The sequence below is a fragment of the Moschus berezovskii genome, chromosome 5 (assembly GCF_049115385.1).
Source record: "Moschus berezovskii isolate FMDL1 chromosome 5, NW_MosBer_1.0, whole genome shotgun sequence".
Classification (NCBI taxonomy): domain Eukaryota; kingdom Metazoa; phylum Chordata; class Mammalia; order Artiodactyla; family Moschidae; genus Moschus; species Moschus berezovskii.
The window spans coordinates 123,652,124-123,672,616 of record NC_142464.1 but is presented as its reverse complement, the minus strand read 5'-3'; the positions used below and the strand labels follow the sequence as shown (position 1 = coordinate 123,672,616).

Genomic DNA, 20,493 nt, shown 5'->3' with positions numbered 1-20,493 from the left:
CAGCCCCGCACAGCCTTGCGTGTGAGAGGCTGGTCTCAATCCCAGCCCAGCCCTGCCTTCAGGCCTCTCTGAGGGTGCCTGTCACCCGCTGGGCCTCAGCTCCCCCCTTTCCGATGGCGAGTTGGACTTGGGGGGTCTCTGAGTGTCCTCCTAGGTCAGCGACTCTGGTGCTGGCCGGGATTCACCATCACTGTAGAGGTATCACTCGCTTAAAAGTCACTAGATCCACAGATTGCGGCCAGCCCAGTGTACTGCCACGATCCCACGGGACTGAGCGGGAAACGGACTTGAGACGCGGGACCTGCCCCGGACCACACAGCCCCCAGGACAATGCCAAGGCCTCCGGGGGGCCAAGGCAGACCCCCGACTCCCTAAGGCATGAGAAACACAGTCAGAGGAAGAACTTCCTGTTGGAATGCTTACACCTGCTCCCGGTGACCCAGCTGCAGCATCTCTTAACCATCTCTGAGGGTCTGAGTGACCCCCGCCCACTTTAGTCTGCCTGGACTCTCCCCTGCCATTGTGGGCAGAAGTTCCTGATGAGCCCCCAGGACGGCTCCTGGCTGACCCCTGGACCACAGACACCAGCCTGGCTGTAATCCTGAGCTAGGGGCCGGGGGTTAAGGGGTGCCCTGCCTCTGTGCGTGCTGCGTGCCGTCTCTCAGTGGTGTCCGACTCCTTGCGACCCCATGGGCTGTAGCCCACCAGGCTCCTCTGTCCATGGGATTCTCCAGGCAAGAACACTGGAGTGGGTTGCCATTTCCTTCTCCAATGTGTGAAAGTGAAAAGTGAAAGTGAAGTCGCTCAGTCTGTCCGACCCTTAGCGACCCCATGGACTGCAGCCTTCCAGGCTCCTCCATCCATTGTATTTTCCAGGCAAGAGTACTGGAGTGGCTTGCCATTGCCTTCTCCGGTGGTCCTACAAAGACAAAAAGCAATTTCTAATTCCGTCACGCCATCTCAGAACATTTTCAGTCCCCTGGGACTGTGTGGAACTGTGTCAGCACAGTCTAAAGCCTGGAGGGGTAACCCAGCCCAACCCCCCAGGCCCAGCTGGGGTCCCCCAAACAGCCCCCCGGCACGTGGTCCCGCCTCTCCATGGATCCCCCAGTCCACCCGGTGATTGCTCTGCTCTTCAGAATTCAGAGCCACCCCTGCCACCAGCCGTCTCAGCTCCATCACCCCAGTTGCACTTTCAGGTCCCCACACACGAGGAGGCTCAGGCAAGTCGGGGTTACAGACTCGGAAGGAGACTGGGGTGGTGTTGTGACAGAGAGGGGAGAAGAGGAGGGAGAAATCCAGGAAGGCTTCCTGTAGGTGGAGGCTCCTTGGCTGAATTTGGAGGAAGAGGCACTAGGCCAAGAGAGGGTATAAAGGTCCTCCTGCGGAATGCGGCCAGTCAGAAGAGTGTGTGCTCCTGGCCTGCTCCAGGTGTGCAGCTTGTCAAGCCTCCCACGGCCACTTCCAGGGACTGAAGATGTCCGGGTGGGGGGCGGGGGTTGAGGGTTAATCTACAACAGGCCATAAACATAAAGAGAGAATCCCAGGAATGCAGAGGCCCCCAGGGAGGGGCGGGTGTGGGGTGGGAGGACAGTTGCTACTCCCTGCTGGTTCACTCCAGCAGCCCGGGCAGGAGAAGCAAGCACACAGCTGACCTCAGAGCAAGGGGCAGCAGCTGCTTTCTATAACGAGCCGGAGAGTAAGAGGTTTGACTTTTTGGGCCATCAAGTGGGCTCTGCCACCGCCCCGCTAGACTTACAGCCCTGGAGCAGACTTGGGTGATAGGAAATGAGAGGGCCTAGCCGAGTATCAAGAAAACCTTATTTGCAAATAGGGGGCGGGACTTGGCCCTGGCTGTGGGCCCAGCTCTAGAGAAGGGGTGGGGTGGGGATTCCTGGAAAAGCACCGCAGGACCACCCCGCTGATGCAGGAAGAGTCGGCACAAAGGCACCCCCCTCCCCCACCCCCTCGATCCAGACGCCTGCCCGGAACCAGGATGTGCAAGGTTCACTGTTAGGAGAGTGAGGGCCTCACTAGGGAGTGGGTGAAGCCATGACTAGACGGCTGAAGACCCTCTATGCTGGACGCCGGCTCAGGACAGTCCAGAGCGCGGCGCCCTGCCTCTCTCCTCCCTCTGGTTAGGATGGAACTGTTAAACTATCAAAGGTCACCAAGAACCAACCCTTAAGAGTGCTCCCAGGACTTCCCCGGGTGTCCAGTGGTTGAGACGCTATGCTCCCAATGCAGGGGGCCTGGGTTTGATCCCTGGTCAGGGAACTAGGGTCCTATACATTATACAGTGCAGCTGAAAAAAAAAAAAGCAAAGAATACTCCCAATAAAGACAGGTCAAAGTAAGTCCCTTGGGCTTACAAATGGGGAAACCGAGGCTTGGGAAGAGAAAGCCCTGTCACCCAAGGTCGCAGGAGGGAGTGGACCCAGCGTTCCTGTCTTTCCCACCCTCTGGTTCTGCATCTGTAAGGTGCACCTGTGACACGCCTTCCGAGGCCTGCACATTCCTGAGCCCGACCCAGGTCTCCCAAGCAGTTCTCCTGAGATGCCCTTTCTGGCAGTTTCCCCTGCACTCCCAAGCCCGAGGTCAGAGCCTGGGATGGAGCGAGAAGCCTGGAGTTAGCCTGGAGCCTGGCACCTGGCTGCCGTTGGGCCCGCTGAAAAGGCCACGGCCCCATGTGTGAGCTTGTCCGTGTTCATTGTTTCTGGCCTGAGCGGCTGAGACCAGCCCCCATCAAAGCCAAGCAGACCTCCAGGCCCCGTGATTTCAGGAACTGCTCTTTGCAAAACAAGGATATCAGGACCAAACAGGCTGTCCAGATGACTGGTGATACCCAGGCCCGGTCGAAGGCCTTCAGGAAGCGGTCAGCAGTTCCCTTGGACTGAAGACGCCACCCCCACTGGCCCGGCTCAGGCTCCGTCCGGGCAGGCCTCGCCCTCTGCCCAGGAATCACTGCTTCTGCTGCCCTATCTCCCCTCCTCAGCACGTGAGCTGGCCAGGGCCTGGGACTACTCCGCGTTTAGAAGAGGGTGCTCCCTCGTCAACGCCCTAAGTAACGTGGCACGGGCACTCGGAGGGAGTTGGTCATTTCTGCCTACAGTAGGTTGGTCATTGCCAGCCTAAATGGGGGCAAGGCGCAGACTGACACACCCTCTCGTCACACCCGCAGAGGGGCTCCGTGGCGCCCACCAGGGCAAAGCAGCCCCATCCTTTACAAAGTGAGGGATGAGGGGCCTCCCTGGTGGCTCAGTGGGGAAGAATCTGCCTGCCAGTGCAGGAGACGGGGGTCCCATCCCTGGTCTGGGAAGAACCCACATGCTGCAGAGCAACTAAGCTACGAGCACCAACCACTGAGGGCACGTGACACAACTACTGAGCCCACGGGACGCGCAGCTGCTGAGCCCACGGGACGCAGCTACTGAGCCCATGGGACGCAGCTACTGAGCCCACGGATGCAGCTGCTGAGCCCACCTGCTCTAGGGCCCGTGCTCCACAGCAGGAGAAGCCACTGCAGTAGGGAGCCCTTGCACCACAAGGTAGAGAAAAGCCCGTGGCAGTGAAGACCCAGCACGGCCAGACAAACAAATGAAATTCTTTTTAAAAAATGAGGGACAAGTTTCTGAGCGGCCACAAGGCTGGCAGTGGCCAGGTCTCAGGGTCCCTCCTGGACCACGTGGCCTCTGAGTGGTGGTGGGGTTGGGAGGCGGGTGCCTGGAGGCAACGGGAGTAGGAGACCCCAGACTGGGATGCACGGGGAGGGCTTCCCCGCTGCCGTGTCCCCAAGAGCGTGGGGAGGCCGATCAGTGTAAGTGAGACCCCAGGGATACCCAGATCCCATAGGCCCTCGCAAGGTCCAGAGCACCGGTATTCCTGAAGCAGGGTATGGCAACCCCACTGGAGACTTGGACCTCCTCCAGCCCAGGCCCCAGGGGGTAGATCTTGAATTTGGCTAAGAAAACATTAACCCAGGCCCAGGACAATTTAGAGAGGCCTCTCCAGAGGGCAAGGGTCCTCCCTGCCAAGACCCCCTCATGGAAATGGGTCACAGTTCACTCACGGCAGGCCGAGCAGGGCAGGAGGGCCCGGGGGGATTTTCCGCAGGACTCCCCTGAGAGTCACCCTCAGCTGTGCCTGAACTGCACGTGGGTGACACCGCCTCGGGCCGGGGGGGGTTCAGCCCCCATTTCATTCGTTTGGCTGCTTCGCATCCCCTCTCCCTTCCCAGCAACACCTCCAGAGCCCCCCACCCCAGCCAGCTCTGCTTTCCCTCCTGAGTCTGACCCCGCCCACTCCCCACTCCCCACAACTGCCCTCATCCAGGCTGCCAGCACCTTGCAGGATACTAAGTCCGATGGCTTTGTCCCCGCCTGCCTCTCACTGGCCCCTCAGCAGCCACTCTCTGCCCAGCTGAGCACACCCTCCTCTCACTCACCCGCCCCTCTGCCCTGTCTGGGCTCGCCCTTAGATGTGAGCACGAACGCCAAGGACCTCAGAGCCGTCTGCCCGACTCGGACGGTCCAGGTGCCACTCAGCCCTGAGGGCGGAGCCAGGCCTTCCTCTCGGTGGGACTGGATACGTGCCTCGTGGCCCATCACCCACCCCTCCGTCCCCTGAATCTCAGTGGTGGCACCATTGGCCACTGGTCCTTCAGTTTCCCTGGACCTGTCACGTCAAGCCGCCTGTTCCCCAAACAGTTGCGGCCCTTGGGCTCCCCGACCCCCGCTGTGATCTCCACGTCCTCTGCGTTTGCAGCCCCTCTTCCCGGTCATCGTCTCTTCCAGGCGCTGACACTGACTCCTGTCTGTCTCCGACTCTCCCTCCTGCATCGCCTGACATGGACAAGCCAGCCCTTCCCCAGCCCCGAGGGCCCTGAGCACCTTTGGGCTGAAACCAGGTGCCACTAGATTAACACTCAAGGGCTCTGTCCAGGCAGTCTGCAACTGTTTGTTGAATGACTAACAAACTGATGTCTGAACAGGAGCCGTGTGTGGGATCTGCCCGTCCCAGACACGCAGAAGGGGCAGCCCCCCAAGTTATCGCCTCTGATCAGGCAAAGCTGTGCAGGACACTGACCCCTATCTCCCGCCCATTTCCAGGTGCCCACTTTCCTCCTGGCTCTCCAGGGGGCAGCTGGGTGGGAGGGACTCACTCAGGTATTATGCACGGGGCCACTGCAGGCTCCGAGCAGCGGCCCTGTGGCAGGTGGATGTCCACACTTGTACCCTTCATACATCCGGCCACCCAGCTGCAGGTTTCACAGGCCACATAGTGGGAGAGGGTGGTCGGAGCACCCACTGACTTGGTGCCAACCCAGGTGGGAGCCCTGGGTCTCCCCTCACCATGCAGGTGGGCACGGCCTCCACCTCTTGCCCTGCACAGAGTTCTTTGGCCTTCACAGAGGGCAGCTCTGTGGTGCCAGCCTCTCACACACCAGCCCTGTTCATGCTGCGCTGACCCTGCACACCATGAGCTAAGGTGGTGAACAGCACAGGCTCTGTCCAGGTGGGAAGCTGGGTGAGTCCACTGCTCTGGCCTCTGTTGTCTGCCCTGGCCTGGGGCCCAGCACCCGCCCAGTGACAGGTCATGTCAACATCAGGCCCCCTTGCCAGGACGGAGTGAAATGGGCATTTTTTACCTCTAGCCTTCTTCCCCCAAACCCATGACCTCAGTATTATCATGAGAAAAACTTCAGACAAACCCAGATTGAGGACGTACACGGGTGGGTGGGGTAGCAGGGGTGAAGAGATTAACTCAGCTTCCTGAGTCAGGAAAGACTTCCTGGAGATGGTAACATTTGGTCAGGGCCTTGGCTTCCCTTGACATGCAGATGACACCACCCTTTGGCAGAAAGCAAAGAAGAACTAAAGAGCCTTTTGAGGAAGGTTGAGAGAGGAGAGTGAAAAAGCTGGCTTAAAACTCAACATTCAAAAAACGAAGATCATGGCGTCCGGTCCCATCACTTCATGGCAAACAGACGGGGAAACAGTGGAAACAGTGTCAGACTTTATTTTTTGGAGTTCCAAAATCACTGCACATGGTGACTGCAGCCACGAAATTAAAAGACTCTTGCTCATTGGAAGAAAAGCTATGACCAACCTGCTGCTGCTAAGTCACTTCAGTCGTGTCCGACTCTGTGTGACCCCACAGACGGAAGCCCACCAGGCTCCCCCGTCCCTGGGATTCTCCAGGCAAGAACACTGGAGTGGGTTGCCATTTCCTTCTCCAATGTGTGAAAAGTGAAAGTGAAGTCGCTCAGTCGAGTCCGACCCTTAGCAACCCCACGGACTGCAGCCTACCAGGCTCCTCCATCCATGGGATTTTCTAGGCAAGAGTACTGGAGTGGCTTGCCATTGCCTTCTCCGATGACCAACCTAGACAGCATATTAAAAAGCAGAGACAATAATTTTCCGACAAAGGTCCATCTAGTCAGATCTATGGTTTTTCCATAGTCATGTATGGATGTGAGAGTTGGACCGTAAAGAAGGCTGAATGCAAAAGAATTGATGCTTTTGAACTGTGGCGTTGGAGAAGACTCTTGAGGGTCCCTTGGACTGCAAGGAGATCCAGCAAGTCCATCCTAAAGGAAATTAACCCTGAATATTCATTGGAAGGACTGAAGCTGAAGCTCCAATACTTTGGCCTCCTGATGCAAAGAGTTGACTCCTTGGAAAAGACCCTGATGCTGGGAAAGATTGAAGGCAGGAGTAGAAGGGGACGACAGAGGATGAGATGGTGGGATGGCATCACCGACTCAATGGACATGAGTTGAGCAAGCTCCGGAAGTTGGTGATGGACAGGGAAGCCTGGTGTGCTGCAGCCCATGGGGTCGCAAAGAGTCAGACATGACTGAGCAACTGACCTGACTTGGCTTTCCTAGTGGCTCAGACTATAAGGAGTCCATGGGCAATGCAAGAGACCTGGGTTTGATCCCTGAGTCAGGAAGATCCCCCGGAGATGAGAACGACAACCTACTCCAGTATTCTTGCCTGGAGAATTAAATGGGCAGAGGAGCTTGTTGAGCCACAGTCCGTGGGGTCACATAGAGTCAGAGACAACTGAGTCACTAACACTTTGGGCTTCCCAGGTCGTGCAGTGGTTTAAAAAAAAAATCTACCTGCCAGTGCAGGAGCCCCATGAGATGCAGTTCTGATCCCTGGGTTGGGAAGATCCCCTGGAGGAGGAAATGGTGACCCACTCCAGTATTCTTGCCTGGAGAATCCCCATGGACAGAGGAGCCTGGCGGGCTACAGTCTGTAGGGTTGCACAGGGTCAGACACAACTGAGGAGGCACAGAACCTGAACAGCCTTGGAGGATAGGTCAGAGCAGGCAAGGGAGGTTCCCAGCATGGCCAGAGGGCAGGGCAGGGTAAGGCGTGAGGAGGGAGGGCGGGTGGTGGCCGCAAGGAGAAGGGCTTGTCATCCCTTACCAGGAAGGGGAAGGAAGGTGCCCATGAGCGGGGCCAAACAACAGGAGGGGGTGACAGACCTTCTGACAGCATCCAAGTTTGGGCAGCGGGGCCCGCAAAGAGCCAAAGGCCCTCAGGGCTAGAGGCCCTGGAGAAGCTGAGGGACTGGGACGGTGGGTTCGGCTCATGGGAGGCTGACTGCGTGTGTGTGCACGTGTGTGAACTCAGTCGTGTCCAGCACTTCACCACCCCAAGGGCTGTGTAGCCTGCAACAGGAGGCAAACTGGGCTCCTGCCAAAGTAGACCCCCTACCAGAGGCTGGGCTTTAGATTCTCATCACGAAGCCAAGGGTCAGGCAGGCAAGGCCAGGGGGTTCCTGCCACATGAGACACACATTCCTGCTGGAGATGCAGGGACACAGCAGGCCCAGAAGAGGCCAGGAGCCCTCTGCCTGGGGTCTCCCATCATCGCCCACTGCCCCCACGCCCGGGCAGGGAGCAGTCTGTGCATCACTGCACTCGGCCACTTCTCGTGGGGAGAGCTTGGCTCAAGCTGCTCCCATGCCCAGAATACCTTCCTTTCCCCGTGGCAGCCTGATAGACTCTTACACATTCTACCAAGCCCTGCTTGACCATCACCTCCTCTGGGAGCCCTCCCAGATTGCTCCCGGTTCCAGGAGAGAATAAGGAGGAGCGGAACAAGCTGCTTCTTCCATTGTCCCCTGCCTCCCGTGGGCACCGACCTTCTCCTTTCACACCCCTCACTGAGGGTCAGTACGAGTCTCCCCTTCCATCTGGTCCCTGCCTCAGAGCCATCCGTGGCTCCTGACACGTGGTGGGGGCTCAGGCTTCGTTAGGTTCCCTTGGCCTTTCCTTAGTGTCCTCTTTTATCCCCAGCGGGCAATGGGGACACCACTGCACACTTAAGCATCGCGTCTCTTTAGGCTCCTCTGGGCTGGGCCCGACTGTCAAATTTTCCATGTTTTTCATGACTTTGATAGTTCTGAGCACGGGCCAGGTAGTTTTGCAGGCTGAACTTCAGCTGGGGTTTGTCTATTGTTTATCTCAGTCCCTTTACTCTTAATTTTCAACAAACACAATCTGCTGTGGGTTTTGGTTTAAAGTCAGGCTGGACCACACCCTCTCCCAGAAGGTATTTTTAATTGAAACTCGAGACCCCATGGCTCAGATGGCAAAGCATCTGCCTGCAATGTGGGAGACCCGGGTTCAATCCCTGGGTTGGGAAGATCCCCTGGAGAAGGAAACGGCAACCCACTCCAGGACTCTTGCCTGGAAAATTCCATGGATGGAGGCGCCTGGCGGGCTATAGTCCATGGGGTCGCAAAGAGTCGGACGTGACTGAGCGACTTCACTTTCTTTTCTCTCTTTCTCACCTGAGATGCTGGAGGAAGAGACCAATGACTCCACAGAAAACAGGGCAGACTGGACACAGACAGTTCCTATTTGTCCTTAAAATATATGACGCGAGGCTCAGCACCCCCAACCAGAAGGACAAAGCGTTCCTTGGGACAAGACATCCTCTGTCACCTCCCAGCTCCTCCCTGACTTCTGTTGGCACACCCTTGGCGGGCTGTGGGGAGGGCAGTGTCATGCCATGCTGACGGCAGACTACCAGCCAACCAGCCAACTCCTATAAAACCACAGTGCCCTTTGCCCAGAAGCCCCACCTGTGGGAACACTCTGCAGACAACTGCCCGCTTCTGACAGGGCAGGGCTCCAGGGGGTGGGGGCTCTGTAACAGCGACACCTTGGAAATGACCCAGGAGTCGCATAATTCATGCTCCAGACTGGCACCGAGCAGCCTGAAGCCGGTCTCCGAGCGTGAGCAAGGGAAGACCTCTGAGCCACAGTGAGTGGGGAAAGCAGGAAGCAAAGTGATCTGTGCGCTACCTTCTGTGTTCTGAAGGGGGGTTAGAATATTTTCAAATTCCCTGCCTTTGTGAGAATAAACTGGAAGGGTCAATACATCAGCGGCCGTGGAGGGCTGGGCAGGGAAGCCGGGGGACTTTTTAGGGTGGTCCTGTGATAGTGGCTACCTGATGCCGTGCGTTTTCCCAAAGACTTTAAACTTTACAGCACAAAGCGAACTTTAACGTATGAAAATAAAACAGATTCAAGAGGACTCGGGAATCCCAGGGTGGAGGCTAGTCCAACAGAGCTGTGAACGGCACTGTGAATGAAAGCAGTGCCTCACTGGCCGGAGGGGTGCGGCGCCTGCCTGCCAGCCAGGCGACAAGTGCCGGCTAAAGGCTGAACGGAAAGGCCGCACCTCTGAGTCCCGGGCCCCAGCTGGCCACCATGTTTCACACAGGGCCTGGGTTTCAAAATCTTAAACTTCTGTACGTGTGTCCAGCAGTCTGAATGTCAACAGTTAAGTAAATGGTGCTCAGTGGTGACAGACAGGTTTCTCACTGTTGGAGCAGGAATTACAGAAAACCCAGGAGAGGAAGCTGGAATGACCCGTGGGGTGCTGCCTGAGAACTGGAGACTCCAGTGCGGATTTGAATTTCACTGGACAGAGACACATGTGTTACATGTAGAAATACTCATTAGATGTGTGTGTATGCACAGGTTAGAATACACGTATACACAGGCAAACTCACAGATACAGGTATATAGACGGGTTAGCATACACACACACACACCAACTTATAGTGGCTGGATTAATCACAAGCTGGAATGAAGACTGCTGGGAGAAATATCAATAACCTCAGATATGCAGGTGATACCACTCTAATGGCAGAAAGTGAAGAGGAACCAAATAGCCTCAGGATGAAAGTGAAAGAGGAGAGTGAAAAAGTTGGCTTGAAACTAAGATCATGGCATCCGGTCCCATCACTTCATGGCAAATGGAGAAAAAGTGGAAACAGTGACAGATTTTATTTTCTTAGGCTTCAAGATCACTGCAGATGGTGATTGCAGCCATGAAATTAAAAGACACTTACTCCTTGGAAGAAAAGCTATGACCAACCTAAGTTCAGTTCAGTTCAGTCGCTCACTCGTGTCCGACTCTCTGTGACCCCATGAATCACAGCATGCCAGGCCTCCCTGTCCATCACCAACTCCCAGAGTACACTCAAACTCATGTCCACAGAGTCGGTGATGCCATCCAGCCATCTCATTCTCGGTCGTCCCCTTCTCCTCCCGCCCCCAACCTTTCCCAGCATCAGAGTCTTTTCCAGTGAGTCAACTCATCGCATGAGGTGGCCAAAGTATTGGAGTTTCAGCTTTAGCATCAGTCCTTCCAATGAACACCCAGGATTGATCTCCTTTAGAATGGACTGGTTGGATCTCCTTGCAGTCCAAGGGACTCTCAAGAGTCTTCTCCAGCACCACAGTTCAAAAGCATCAATTCTTCGGCGATCAGCTTTCTTCACAGTCCAACTCTCACATCCATACATGACCACGGGAAAAACGATCGCCTTGAGCATATTAAAAAGCGGAGACATCAGTTTGCTGACAAAGTCCATCTGGTCAAAGCTGTGGTTTTTCCCGTGGTCATGTATGGATGTGAGAGTTAGACCATAAAGAAGGCTGAGTGCCAAAAAATTGATGCTTCTGAACTATGGTGCTGGAGAAGACTCTTGAGAGTCCCTTGGACTGCAAGGAGATCCAACCAGTCCATCCTAAAGGAAACCAGTCCTGAATATTCTTTGGAAGGACTGATGCTGAAGCTGAAACTCCAATACTTTGGCCAGCTGATATGAAGAGCTGACTCACTGGAAAAGAACCTGATGCTGGGAAAGATTGAAGGCAGGAGAAGGGGACGACAGAGAAGGAGATGGTTGGATGGCGTCACTGATTCAATGGACATGAAACAGACCAAACTCTGGGAGACACTGAAGGATAAGGACAAGTTCATGGGGTTGCAAAGAGTTGGACACGACTGAGTGACTGAACAGCAACATACACAGGCTAACTTATAGATGTGTGTGTTTCCATGGATATGTGTACACACACTCATGTGTTTATATATGTGTTTATATATAAATATCCATGGGTTTATATATACATATATATCAGCTGAGAGGTTCTAAAAGAAAAGACACAAGTAGCAACAGGCACACACTTGTGCAGATAAAACACCTTCGTTCCTAAAGCCATTCTCCAGTAGACAGAATCTTTGGAGAAATGGCTGATTCTAGGACTGGGTCAGGACAGATACAGGATAAGGCTTTTTGTGACAGAAACGTATCTGAGGTTATTGATATTTCTCCCAGCAATCTTGATTTCAGCTTGATATTCATTCAGCCCAGCATTTCCCATGATATACTCTGCATATAAGTTAAATAAATAGGGTAACAATATACAGTCTTGTCACACTCCTTTCTTGATTTTGAACCAGGGGTTGTTCCATGTAAGGTTCTAACTGTTGCTTCTTGATCCACAAAGAGGTTTCTCAGGAGAGATGTAAGGTGGTCTGGTATTCCCATCTGTTGAAGAATTTTCCAGTTTGTTGTGATCCACACAAAGGCTTTTGCATTGTCAATGAAGCATAGGTAGATATTTTTTTTTAATTCCCTTGCTTTCTCTATGATCCAACAAATGTTGGCAATCTGATCTCTGGTTCCTCTGCCTTTTCTAAATCCAGCTTGAACATCTGGAATTTCTTGGTTCATTTACTGCTGAAGCCTAGCTTGAAGGATTTTGAGCATAACCTTACTAGCAGTTGAAATGGGCACGATTGTCTAGTAGTTTGAGCATTCTTTGGCATTGCCCTTCTTTGGGATTGGAATAAAAACTGACCTTTTTCAGTCCTGTGGCCACTGCTGGGTTTTCCAAATTTGCTGGCATATTGAGAGCAGCACTTTCACAGCATCATCTTTTAGGATTTGAAATAGCTCAACTGGAATTCCATCACCTCCGCTAGCTTTGTTCATAGTGATGCTTCCTAAGGCCCACTTGACTTCAGACTCCAGGATGTCTGGCTCCAGGTGAGTGACCGCACCACTGTGGTTATCCTGGTCATCAAGGCCTTTCTTGTACAGTTCTTCTGTGTGTTCTTTCCATCTCTTCTTAACCTTCTGCCTCTGTTAAGTCCTCACTGTTTCTGTCCTTTATCGAGCCCATCTTGGCATGAAGTGTTCCCTTGGTATCTCCAGTTTTCTTGAAGAGATGTCCAGTCTTTTTCCTCTGTTTTCTCTGCATCGTTCCTTTAAGGAGGCCTGCCTGTCCCTCCTTGCTGTTCTCCGGACCCCTGCACGCGGTCTGTGCATCGTTCCTTTAAGGAGGCCTGCCTGTCCCTCCTTGCTGTTCTCCGGACCCCTGCACGCGGTCTGTGCATCGTTCCTTTAAGGAGGCCTGCCTGTCCCTCCTTGCTGTTCTCCGGACCTCTGCACGCGGTCTGTGCATCGTTCCTTTAAGGAGGCCTGCCTGTCCCTCCTTGCTGTTCTCCGGACCTCTGCACGCGGTCTGTGCATCGTTCCTTTAAGGAGGCCTGCCTGTCCCTCCTTGCTGTTCTCCGGACCTCTGCACGCCGTCTGGCGTATCTTTTCCTTTCCCCCTTGCTTTCTGCTTCCCTTCTTTCCTCAGCTGTTGGAAAGCCTTCCTCAGACAACCACTCTGCTTTCTTGCGTTTCTTTTTCTTTGGGATGGTCTTGGCTTCTGCCTCCTACACAATGGTATGAGCCTTTGTCCACAGCTTTTCAGACACTCTGTCTACCAGATCTAATCCCTTGAATCTATCCATTACTCACTGTATAATCATAAGGGGTTGGCCTAGAGATTTCCCCTACTTTCTTCAATTTAAGCCTGAGTTTTGCAATAAGGAGCTGATGATCTGGACCAGGAGCTCCTGGTCTTGTTTTTGCTGACTGTGTAGAGCTTCTCCATGGTCAGCTGCAAAGAATATAGTCAATCTGATTTCAGTGTTGGCCATCTGGTGATGTCCACGTGCAGAGTCGTCTCTTGTTGTCGGAAAAGAGTGTTTGCTATGACCAGTGTGTTCTCTTGACAAGACTTCGTTAGCCTTTGCCCTGTTTCGTTTTGTACACCAAGGCCAAACTTGCTTGTCATTCCAGGTATCACTTGACTTTCCACTTTTGCATTCCAATCCTCTATAATGAAAAGGACGTTGTTTTTTGGTGTTCACTCTAGAATGTCTTGTAGGTCTTCATAGGACTAGTCAACTTCAGCTTCTTGGGCATCAGTGGTTGGGGCGTAGGCTTGGATTACTTTTGATACTGAATGGTTTGCCTTGGAAACAAACGGAGATCATCCTGTCGTTTTTGAGACTGCACCCAAGTACTGCATTTCGGACTCTTTTGCTGACTGTGAGGGCTACTCCATTTCTTCTAAGGGATTCTTGCCCACAGGAGTAGATATAATGGTCATCTGAGTTAAATTTGCCCGTTCCAGTCCATTTTAGTTCACTGATTCCTAAAATGTCGATGTTCACTCTTGCCATCTCCCGCTTGGCCACGTCCAATTTACCTTGATTCATGGACCTAATTCATTCCAGGTTTCTATGCGATATTGCTCTTACAGCTTCAGATTTTAGTTTCACCACCAGACCCATCATATCTGTGTTGTTTCTGCTTTGGCCCAGCTGCCGCATTCTTTCTGGAGCTGTTAGTAATTGCCCTCCGTTCTTCCCCAGTAGCATACTGAACACCTTCTGACCTGGGGGCTGAACTTACACTGTCATAGCCTTTTGCTTTTTCATGCTGTTCATGGGGTTCTTGTGGCAAGAATAATGGAGTGGGTTGCTCTTCCCTTCTCCACTGGACAATGTTTTGTCAGAACTCTCCACCATGCTCTACACAGCGTGGCTCATAGCCTCATCGAGTTATGCAAGCCATAATTTCTGTCTAATCAGACAAATCTTAAGTGGGGGCATTTTACAAAGCACCATGAAGTTAAAAGACGCTTGCTCCTTGGAATAAAAGCTATGACCAACCTAGACAGCATATTGAAGAGCAGAGACATTACTTTGCCGACAAAGGTCCATCTAGTCAAAGCTATGGTTTTTCCAGTAGTCATGTATGGATGTGAGAGTTGGACCATAAAAAAAGCTGAGCGCTGAAGAATTGATGCTTTTGAACTGTGGTGTTGAAGAAGACTCTTGAAAGTCCCTTGGACTGCAAGAGTCCAGTCCATCATAAAGGAAATCAGTCCTGAATATTCCCTGGAAGGACTGATGCTGAAGCTGAAACTCCAATACTTTGGTCACCTGATGTAAAGAACTGACTCACTGGAAAAGACCCTGATCCTGGGAAAGACTGAAGGCAGGAGGAGAAGGGAACGACAGAGGATAAGAGGGTTGGATGGCATCAGCGACTCAATGTACATGAATTTGAGCAAACTCTGGGAGTTGGTGATGGACACGGAGGCCTAGCATGCTGCAGTCCATGGGGTCGAAAAGAGCTGGACATGATTGAGTGACTGAACTGAATCAGACAAATCTTAATTGAGGGGCATTTTACAAAGCGCCAAACCAAAACTCCTCAAAAAATTAAAATAAGGAAAGGCTATACAGGTGCCCAACAGACACATGAAAAGATGCTCAGCATCATAAATTATTAGAGAAACGCGCATCAAAACTGCAGTGAGGCATCACCTCACACCAGTCAGAATCGGCTCAATTCAGTTGCTCAGTCGTGTCCGACTCTCTGCGACCCCACAGACTACAGCACGCCAGGCCTCCCTGTCCATTGCCAACTCCCGGAGTTCACTCAAACTCATGTGCACAGAGTCGGTGATGCCATCCAGCCATCTCATCCTCTGTCGTCCCCTTCTCCTCCCGCCCCCAACCTTTCCCAGCATCAGAGTCTTTTCAAATGAGTCAGTTCTTTGCATCAGATGCCCAAAGTATTGGAGTCAGAATGGCCATCATAAAAACGTCTACTAAAAACTTGCTAGATTGGATGTGGAGAAAAGGGAACCCTCCTAAATTGTTGGTGGGAATATATATTGGTGCAGCCATGATGGAAAACAGTATGGAATTTTCTTTAAAAAGTGAAAACAGAACTACCCTGCGCTATGCTGTGCTCAGTCGCTTCAGTCAGCTCTAAGTCTTTGCCACCAAATGGACCCACACTCACCAGGCCCCTCTGTCCTTGCAGTTCTCCAGGCAAGAATACTAGAGTGGATTGCCATTTGCTACTTTAGGGGGTCTTCCTGACCCAGGGATCAAATTCACGTCAGGCAGGTTCTTTAACCACTAGTGCCACCTGGGGAGCCCTAGAACTGCCAAATGATCTAGTAATCCCACACTCGGGCATATATCCAGAAGAAATTCTAATTCAAAGAGATATGCACTTCCTTGTTGGTCCAGTGGTTAAGAATCTGCCTGCCAATGCATGGGACCTGGGTTGAATCCCTGATCTGGGAAGAGTCCACATGTTGCAGAGCTATCAAGCCCGTGTGCCTCAACTACTGAGCCCGAACACCTCAGACCCCCTGCTCCGCAACAAGAGAACCCACCTCAATGAGAAGCTCATGCCCCACAATTAGAAAGCGGCTCCCGCTTACTGCAACTAGAGGATGCCCAGGCAGCAGCGAAACCCAGCTCAGCCAAAAATGAATTTTTAAGAAAAGATACATACACTCCTATGTTCATAGCAGTTTAACTATTCACAAGAGCCAAGGTGTGGAAGCAACCTAAATGCCTATCGACAGATGGATGAATAAAGAAGATATGGTGCCTGTATACAATGGGATATGACTCAGCCATAAAGGAGAATGAAATGATACCCTTCGCAGCGACGTGGAGGCACCTATAGACTGCCACACTAAGTGAAGTTAGTCAGAAAGACGCTTACATGTGAATCTAAAGAGCGACAGAAATGTATCTGTGAAATGGAAAAAGGCTCACAGACACAGACAGTAATCTTGAGGTTGCCGGGAGGGGGGCGGTGGAAGGGTATAGTGGGAGTTTGCGGGTTAGCAGATGCCAACTATTATATATAGACTGGGTGGACAACAAGGTACTACTATGTGGCACACGGAACTCTCTTCAACATTCGATGACATGCCGTATGGAAAAGAATATGAAAAAGAATGTGTGTGTGTATATATATATATATATATATATATATGCACATAAAACCGATTTGCTGTACAGCAGGAATTAACACAACACCGAACATTGACTGTACTTCAATATAATAAAATTTAAACAACAAAGAAACAAGGAAAGTCTGGGCAACCGTCCCAGCCCAGGAGCCCTGGGAGACGTGATGACTAAATGTCACGTGGTGTCCTGGATGGGGTCCTAGAACAGAAAACGGACATCGGGTAGAAACGAAGGGGAGCTGAGTGAAGCACGGGCTTTCCTCAGTACTAATGGACAAACACTGGTTCATGAGCCATTACAAAGGCACCAGAGACCGTGTGGGGTTGCCAGAACTCCATGTGCTCTATTTGCAATTGTTCTGGAAGTCTAAAACTGTTCTTAAAAAAATCATATCTATTTTTTTTTAAAGGCCCAGTAAGTTGGAACCACCTGGAAGTGAACAGAGAGAACAGTTAAAGGCCGAAGACCCTGGAGGGCATGTCCCAGGCCAGCTCGCTGTGCGGCCCTGGGCCAACCTTGGCGCGTCTCTGTGCTGTGCCTCCCCCAGCTGCACGAGCAAGGTGAGAGGGCCCGAGCCCGGCTCTCCTTCCATCCCTGGGGCACCAGGAAGGCCAAGGCAGGCCTTCGGAGGAGACCCCAGTTCCAGCCACTATGAGCTGGTGGTCTCTAGCAAGTTATTCCACCTCCCGACCTCCCACCCCCAACCCTGGAAACCCAGCTTCCACGGGTCACCTGAGAATCCTGTAAACAAGACTCTGCCTGGGGCTGCGCCTGCAGCCCCCTGGGGGAAGGAGGAAGGGCCACCGGGCTCACAGAGTCTAAGGGTCGGAGGTGCACGGCCTCGCCTGGACCACAAACATGCCCCTTATCACTGGCCCACCTGTATGAAGTTGGCAGTGCACCCCAGGACCCAGGGACAGAGCTGCTTCCCCCTCATGCCCTCTGACCCTTCCTTGTCCAAAAGCCCCTCTTGGAGAGAGGGGCTGTCCCCAGGGCTGCAGGGACATTGGCCCCTGGGCGACTGGGGTGGGGGTTGGGGGATGGAGAGGGAGCAGAGACCCCTCGGGGCTGACCCCCAGGGAAGGCGGACAGCCTTAGGGGCGAGGGACCTGGCCCCTACCCCGGCCCTCCAGCCCCAGGCTCCCGCTCCTCTCCAGGGCCATTGGTGCTGGACTCAGCCACTGACCACCTAGGGACACTCTGCTGGCCCCAACACGCATGCTGTCATCTCACAGAATGCAAATTGAGGCTCAGAGGTGGGTCCCTTACTCGCAGGCCAGGGGCTCAGCCAGGATCGGAATCTCTGGGGCTGCAGCCTGCAGGGCCATAAAGAGGCCCACCCCCACCCCCACCAGGAAGAGGCATGCACCTTCTGCTTCACTACTGCTGCCTCGACAAGGTACAGCTTCACGTCTGGCGGCCCCCTCCTCGGATGTGGGGCCGCTTGAGCACTGCCCCGCCTCTCCCCAGCCAGGATGGTTTCAGGGTGCATGCCCATGCATACCCTCCCCTGGCTTCCCCTGTCCTGACAGGTGACCTTCCGCAAGCACGCATGGGGCTGGGGACTGCTTTGTAGGCGGTCTGGAACTTACCCCGCTGGGGAAGGGAAGGGGGGAGGCTCCTGGGGCCCCGCAACTGCCTCTGTTCCTGTTCTGGCCCCTTGCGATGGTCCCGGCCGCGTGATGCCTGTCCTGGCAGGAAGGCATACATTTGTAGCGAGCTGGCCCTCTAGGCTCCGATCAGGTGGCCAGGGCTGTCGGCCTGGGTCATTGGCTAGGCCCGTGGCTGGCCCGCCCCACTGGGAAGGGGCCGGGTCTCCTCCACGACCTTCCTCCTCCTTATCAGCATTGGTGGAAGTCAGTAATTCCCGGGTCAGCATTCTCCAGCCGGGCGGGGAGAAGCTGCCTACAGGCACAAACAGCAGGAACCTGGCTCTCTGACCGGCCTGGGTGCCGGGACGTGGGGACACCAGGTGACAGGTGCCGCCTCTTGGGTGTCTGCGCCTCAGAGAGGCTGGGCCTTTGGATGCTGGGCTGCTCACAGCTCTTGCTGGGGCCGGGTTTCTGTAGCAAGGAGCTCAGCAAAGGTCCGCTGAGCGGCCTCCCTGTGCTGGGCCTGGCCACGCCAGCAGCAGGTCCCGAGGCGTCCAGAGGGACCATGTCCCAGGCGAGCTTCTAAGCAGGCACCGAGTGACCTTGAATTTACAGATCCTTGATGCCAGACCAGCACCTGCCAGGGCAGGGCCTAGAAATCTGGATTGTTAACGAATCCCGGGTGGCCCTGTCATCAGGCAAGGGGCACCCCTGTCCGAAATGGTATGTTCTTCAGACATCCAGTTAGGTGGGCAGATCACCGGGGGCCTGTGACAGACATGCCCCCTGCCTCTTCTCAGATGCCCAAACCACAGCAGGGCGGGGGCCGTCCCGGTCTCGCTGTGTGACTTGCGGGGGTCTCTTATCCTCTGTGTGCCTCCCTCTCCTGTCTTTGAAATGGAAGCGAGCTAGGTGTGTGGCCCCCTCAGCAACGTTTGTGAGAACTAAATGCATTAGTAAGTTCCGAGGGCTCGAAACTAAGCCCTACCCACAGATATAAACACACACACACACACACACACACACATATATACACACACCCATATCCATACACATAACACACACCCATACACACACACACATACATACATACACACACACACCTATATACACAACACACACACACATACACACATACACCCATACACACACACACATACATCTACACACACACACCTATATACACAACACACACACACATATACACACATACACCCATACACACACACACATACATACATCCACACACACACCTATATACACAACACACACACATATACACACATACACCCATACACACACATACATACATACATCCACACACACACCTATATACACAACACACACACACATACATCTACACACACACACCTATATACACAACACACACACACACATATACACACATACACCCATACACACATACACCCATACACACATACACACATACATACATCCACACACACCCATCCACACACACATACATACATCCACACACACACCTATATACACAACACACACACATATACACACATACACCCATACACACACACACATACATACATACACCACACACATACATACATCCACACACGCACATGCACCCATACACACACACACATACATCTACACACACACACCTATATACACAACACACACACATATACACACATACACCCATACACACACACACATACATACATCTACACACACCCATCCACACACACACACACCCATCCACACACACACACATACATCCACACACACACCTATATACACAACACACACACACACATACACACATACACCCATACACACATACACCCATACACACACACACATACACACACATACACCCATATACCTACACACAATACACACACACAGCCACACATACAATACACACACATGCTGATACATACCCATACCCATATATACATCCATACTCACAATACATCCAAACACATACACACACAACCACACGCATACATCCATACACACAATGCACCCATACACACACACACACATACCCATATACATACACACACACACACCCATACCCATACACACCCACACACACACATCCATACACACACATACACCCATATACATACACACAATACACTCACATATACACCCATACACACAATGTACCCATACACACACACATATATACATCCATACACACAATGCACCCATACACATAGACACCCACATACACAATACATCCAAACACATACACACACACACACACACACCCATACACATACATACACACATTCATATACATACACACATACACCCATACACACAGTACACACACACACACACACAATATGCACACACACATTACCCACACACACCAGATGTGCAGTTTTATCAGGCACCCTGTGGCTCTGACTTGACTGCACGAGGTGCGTGTGCCGTCCTGGGGGCGAGCTGGCTCAG

The 20,493-nt window shown here is 52.9% G+C and overlaps 1 protein-coding gene across 2 annotated transcripts in view; it reads right to left on the bottom strand.

Moving 5' to 3' along the window:
- The window catches only part of SH3TC1 (SH3 domain and tetratricopeptide repeats 1), a 61,433-nt gene extending 43,266 nt beyond the window's left edge, over positions 1-18,167 (bottom strand). Inside the window, exon 1 of one of the 2 annotated variants that reach the window (XM_055434285.2) lies at positions 18,046-18,167. In XM_055434285.2, the coding sequence (XP_055290260.2) occupies positions 18,046-18,159 (114 nt within the window). In that variant the 5' untranslated portion in view covers positions 18,160-18,167. The remainder of the gene's footprint in view (positions 1-18,045) is intronic. The other variant, XM_088836569.1, reaches the window with a different exon arrangement.
- Between the last annotated feature and the right edge of the window lie 2,326 nt (positions 18,168-20,493).